This window comes from Phyllostomus discolor, chromosome 1, assembly GCF_004126475.2.
Source record: "Phyllostomus discolor isolate MPI-MPIP mPhyDis1 chromosome 1, mPhyDis1.pri.v3, whole genome shotgun sequence".
Taxonomy (NCBI): domain Eukaryota; kingdom Metazoa; phylum Chordata; class Mammalia; order Chiroptera; family Phyllostomidae; genus Phyllostomus; species Phyllostomus discolor.
The window spans coordinates 129,222,984-129,228,983 of record NC_040903.2 but is presented as its reverse complement, the minus strand read 5'-3'; the positions used below and the strand labels follow the sequence as shown (position 1 = coordinate 129,228,983).

The following is a 6,000-nucleotide window of genomic DNA, read 5'->3' as shown; positions in this document are numbered from 1 at the left end:
CCTTTGTGCATTTCCTTTGTGTGCATGCAGCTATGCAGTGCCGTGGTCACAAGCCAAACAATCCTCACGTTAATGCTCTGTTAAATTCTTTCTCAGGATGTAAAGTCTTTGATTTGAGCGGGGGTTTCCTTGTGATTACTGATTCTGGAAAACAAACAAACACATTTACTTTTTTAAGGACTTTGAAATCAAAATCCTTCACTTCAGCTTGCTCATGTGCTGAATATTTGCCTCATGTCAGGCACTAAAGGGGAATGTGGTGTCATACAAATGCAGCATTCTGCAAACTACATGCACTTTGACATGCCCAAATGCAGGGAAATGAGCAGCGGAGGTGGGCTTAGAAAAGTATTTTCTCAAGACCGAAGTAGGACAACTGTGGTTTCTGAAAACCTACTGAGATCTGGTGTTTTACACAAAAATTCCAAACAGGCTTTGATTCTTTTAAAGCAACAGTAACATTCAAATAAGTTGATTTTCATAGTTTTATTGGTATTGTAAAGAAAAAAATCTATGCTTACTGATTTTTTTAAAAGTAAAAAAATATAGAAAAGTATAAAGAAGAAAGTGAATACAACATGAATCACATTATACACTCCCATTTTATGCAGGAGGATTCTTTCAGACATCTCTCTCATTCTCTTTCCACATATAGAAACATGCTTACAGTTTTAAATTCATGGACAAATACTGTACCTGTTGTTTCTGAAATAGTACTGTTGCAGATGAAGTGGACATCTTTATGTGGCAGATGACTTGATTCTTGCTAGGAAAGCCTAGTCAGTATAAGTAGGAGTCGTCGTAATTCCTAGGTTTAAATTTCTTCTCTACTCACTCTGTGATATTGGGCAAGTGATTTAACCCTTCTTTAAGTACCGAAGTTTCCTCATATACAAAAATGAGGATGATAATATTACTTATCTTAGAAAGTTTGTGTGAGTGTTAAATCAGATATGTTTAAGTGTTGACAATAGCTGGAACATAATAAGTACTTACTACATTTTAACTATTATTCTTAACTAAATACAAGTTTCAACTTCACAGTAGCAAAAGTTTTTTTAAAAATATGAAAGTGGAATAGTTTTTCAAATAAATTTCATCATGATTTTTCAAAACCATTTTTAACATTATTACTGCTCGTACATGTAATATATGCTTTCCCCTTGATGCTGATATTTGCATGCAGCAAATGCTGTTTGTACTTATTGATTTATTATTTATTGATTTATTTATTATAGTTATTTATTAACAAAAACAGGTTAACCACCTTTTTGTGGAGGCCTGTTTAAGAAATGGTGAATGCAAGGTACCTTTAAGATAGACAGTTTGACGTGCGCCACCTTTGTAAGACATGAGTCCAACTAAAAATCCCTGTTAATTATTAACCCCCCATGGATCATCTAGATACGTGACACTGCAGATTGAGAACAGAGAGTATGTGTTTCTCAAGTTAAGCCTAAAGACCGACAGAAAAATGTAGTTATCAAGGGATTAAAAAACCTAAACCATTCTTCTCTGGTATTTAGTAGAGAGACTGGGAGATCTCCTGTTTCAGCAGGCAATTGACAGCCTAAACAATCAGTTTCACCTCATTTGGGATTCCTGCATGTTTTAGCATGGCGGAGATTGGAGCTCACAGGATCTTCCTTTTGGCTATTTTTCTGACAAAGTTTCTGGAAGGCACAAAACTGCTGGCAAACTTTAAAAAATGTGCTGACTTGGAATGTGAAAGTAAGTTTGTTTTCTTTTTTTTCTTTCTCTTCCTCTTAAACTGAGCCTCTGAAATTACATAAAATATTATTGTAGACATGAATGACAAAAGTGAGCATTAATAATACTATTGGAAAATATTTGCAGTTATAAAGTGTACATCAGTATAAACAGGAAATGCTGGACAAAAAGCATTTTGTGATAGCTTTTAGTGTAAATATACAAAGGGGAAAAGATCAACTTGATATATAAATATATCAGAAATAATAAAGATCTTATCTAGACCTCAAAAACAAACTAATCAGCATTTTTAGTATTTTTTAAAATAAATGTAATTGATTTATATTTAAAAAGATATCAAGCCATTAGATGGATAGACAGTCCTTGATTTATGAAACCCTTATTTTTTTAAAATTTTCATTTATTTTAGAGAGGGAGAGGAGTAGGGGAGAAAGAGAAAGTAAGAAACATCAATTTGTTGTTCCATTTATTTATGCATTCCTTGGTTGATTTTTGTATGTGCCATGACCAGAATTAAACCCACAACCTTGGCGAATTGGGGTGAGGCTCTAACCAACTGAGCTACCTGGACAGGAAGTCCTTATGTATTTTAGTTTCCATTTCATTAATGGGATTTCTGATTCTCATAAGTTTTATTTTTTTATTATATTTTATTGATTATGCTATTACAGTGGTCCCAATTTTTATCCCTTTACCCCTATTCCACCTAGCACACCTCTCTCCCTCAGGCAATTCTCTCACCATGGTTCATGTCCATGGGTCATATGTGTAAGTTCTTTGGCTACACCATTTCTTATACTGTGCTTTATATCCTCATGGCTATTCTGTAACTACCTATTTGTACTTCTTAATCCCCTCACCTCCTTATTCATTCTCCTACAACCCCCTCACATCTGGCAACCATCAAAACATTCTCTGTATCCCTGATTTTGTCTCTGTTCTATTTGTTTACTTAGTTTGTTTTTTAGATTCAATTGTGACAGGTATGTATTTATTGCCATTTTATTGTTCATAGTTTTGATCTTCTTTCCTTAAATAAGTCCCTTTAACATTTCATATAATAATGGTTTGGTGATGATGAGTTCCTTTAGTTTTTTCTTGTCTGGGAAATTCTTTATCTGACCTTCGATCCTAAATGATATCTTTGCTGGATAGAACAATGTTGGCTATAGGTCCTTGCTTTCCATGACTTTGAATATTTCTTGCCAATCTCTTCTAGCCTGTATGTTTCTCTGAGAAATCAGCTGACAGTCTTATGGGAACTCCCCTGTAGGTGACTATCTTCTTTGCTCTTGCTGCTTTTAAGATTCTCTCTTTATCTTTAACCTTTAGCATTTTAATTATGATGTGTCTTGGAGGAGGTTCCTTTGCATTCATCTTGTTTGGGACTCTCTGTGCTTCCTGGACTTGCATGTCCATTTCCTTCACCAAATTAGGGAAGTTTTCTTTCATTATTTTTTCAAATACATTTCTTGCTCTTTATCTTCTCCTTCTGGCACCCCCATGATGAAAATGTTGAAACTCTTAAAGTTGTCCCAGAGGCTACTTATACTATCCCCGTTTTTTTTTTTTTTTTTTAAGATTTTATTTATTTATTTTTTAGAGAAGGAAGGGGGAGAGAGAGAGAGAGAGAGAGACATCAATGTGTGGTTGCTGGGGGTTATGGCCTGCAACCCAGGAATGTACCCTGGCTGGGAATTGAACCTGGGACACTTTGGTTCCCAGTCCTCACTCAATCCACTGAGCTACGCCAGCCAGGATCCCCGTTGTTTTGGATTCTTTTTTCTTCTTGTTATTCTGATTGGTTGTTTTTGCTTCTTTGTGTTCCAAATCATTGATTTGATTCTCAGATTTATTCACTCTACTGTTGTCTCCTTATAAATTATTTTTTATTTCAATTAGTGTATCCTTTGTTTCAGGCTGGGTCTTTTTATGCTGTTGAGGTCCTAAGTTCCTTGAGCATCCTTATAACCAGTGTTTTCAACTTTCCATTTGATAGATTGGTTATCTCCATTTCATTTAGCTCTTTGTCTGAAGTTTTGATCTGTTCTTTCATTTAGGTCACATTTCCTTCTTTCCTCATTTTGGCAGCCTCCCTGTATTTGTTTCTGTATATTAGGTGGAGCTGCTTTGACTCCATGTCTTGGTAGCATGGCCTAATATAGTAGGTGTTCTGTAGGGTCCAGTGGCACAGCTTCTTCTATCACTCTAGCTAGGTACTTTAGGTATGATCTTTGTGTGGGCTGAGTACATCCTTCTCTTGTAGTTGAAACTTGGTTGCTTTTGGCAAGTCGATGGGAGGGATTTACCCAGGCCAGTCAGTCACAAGGATTGGCTGTGACCACCGACTACCAACCTCTGCTCTCAGTGGAGGATCAGCTGTCAGGGGCAGGGTAGTGGGCTCCAATGTGGTCTGTAGCTGTCCACTGGGTGCCCAGTCCCTGTCTTTTGCCTTGGGCCACCCTGCCTGAGCTATAGAGTAATCTGAGATGGCTGATATTTGCAATGGGCTTGGAAATTCCCAGGTGAAGCCAAGCTGTGAATCTAGGCTGGTTACTGCTAAGGCAGTTCATGAGCCACCTCACAAGAGGTATAGGGGCTGGCAGCTCACTGAGGTCAGCTGTTGCTTGTTGCAAGGGTTTAGGAACTTGTGAAGCTTGAGACAAGACCATCCATTCATATGGAAAGGCCACTGTTAACAGCTGTAAGATGAGTGTGATGGAGCCTCAGGGAATCTCTAGGGGCAGCACAAAGAGTTTTAGCCAGGTTGATGGAGTCTCAGATATGACACCCATCTCCTGGCTCTGTGGCTCTGCCCACCTTTCTGTCTGGGAGAAAGCTACCCCTCAGCTCTTGCCTTGATGGTCAGCCACTTCAGTTCCTCCCTGTATGCCACTCGTGCCTATCAAACTGCTACCCTGGTGCTGGAGTTCAGAGGCATTCAGTCTGAGTAAGTTTGTATGTGGGTTCTTTAGGAGGAACTGTTTGGGACTCCAGAAGTTTCTCCCACCAACTCAATCCCTGCTGGTTTTTACAGCCAGAGTTATGGGAACTTATCTTCCTGGCACCGGTATCCTGGGCTGGGGGTCCTGGTATGGGGCTGGGACTTCTCACTCCCAAGATATCCCTCTTGAATTTTTATCTACCACACGTCATTGTGGGACCAGCCCACCCTGCAGCTCTGCCCCTCCTACCAGTCTGGATGGATGTGGTTTAATTCCATTGTTGTCAGACTTTGATTCAACTCAATTTCTGCCCCTTCTGAATGATGACTGTTCTACAATTTATTTGTAATTTAGATGGGGTTGTGTGAGGAGGTGAGCCATGTTTACCTTTGTTGCCACCTTGACTGGAAGTTCTCTCATGAGTTTTAAAAAATGTTTTTATTTCAAATTATAAGGATTTACTCTCAGAAGTTTATCAAACAATAATTTGTGGTCACTTATTTCATAAAAATATTGAAATCTGTGTTAGAATTATATGCTTTTATTTATATTTTTAAATATTATGTTTTATCTTTTACAAAGATAATTTTATTTAATTGCTTAAGAGCTTAATTTGTTTTGTTATTAGCATTCTGGTGCAAAATGATTTCCATCTCAATATATCATAATTTCTTTAAATAAGTTCTGCTTCTCCAGTATGTGAGCATTAGTTCTGATTCACAATTTATAAATTAAAAGTGGAAAATATTAGTTTAAACAGGTAATTTACAAGTAAAAATTTTATGAATAATTTTTATTAACAATTTGGATTTGTAATTTAATATATAGAGAAGGTTTACTAAATGATGTTTTAAATAGTAATATTCTTTTCCTTTAAAACATTTTATTTATTTATTTTTAGAGAGAGTGGATAGGAGGGAGAAAGTGAGGGGGAGAAACATCGATGTATGGGAAATACATTAATCGGTTGCACACCCCCAACCAGGGACCTGGACCACAACTGAGGCATGTGCTGACTGGGAATCAATACAACAACCTTTTGGTTCCCAGGCTGGCCCCCTATCCATTGAGCCACACCAGCCAGGGTTCTTTCCCTTTTTCCAACATTATTTTAGTGTCCTTTGGGGCCAGACACAGAATATGAAATGGAAACATTGAAATTGACAGTAATTTACAATGCTATTTTAACTTTAATTGCATAAGTTAATTAAAATGTTTTATATATGTTGATATAGTTATAATAGTTAATTTGGTAATATACATTATTTTATGTGTTAAATATAGCATATATGGTTATAATCATAGTTTTTGAGGGCCCATTAGG

The 6,000-nt window shown here is 37.0% G+C and overlaps 1 protein-coding gene across 1 annotated transcript in view; it reads left to right on the top strand.

Annotated features, from left to right (window-relative positions):
- The first annotated feature begins 1,383 nt into the window (after positions 1-1,383).
- MIA2 (MIA SH3 domain ER export factor 2) overlaps positions 1,384-6,000 on the top strand; it is a 115,906-nt gene continuing 111,289 nt past the window's right edge. The window contains 1 exon segment of the mRNA XM_036028925.1: positions 1,384-1,731. Within this exon segment, the coding sequence (XP_035884818.1) occupies positions 1,617-1,731 (115 nt within the window). The 5' untranslated portion in view covers positions 1,384-1,616.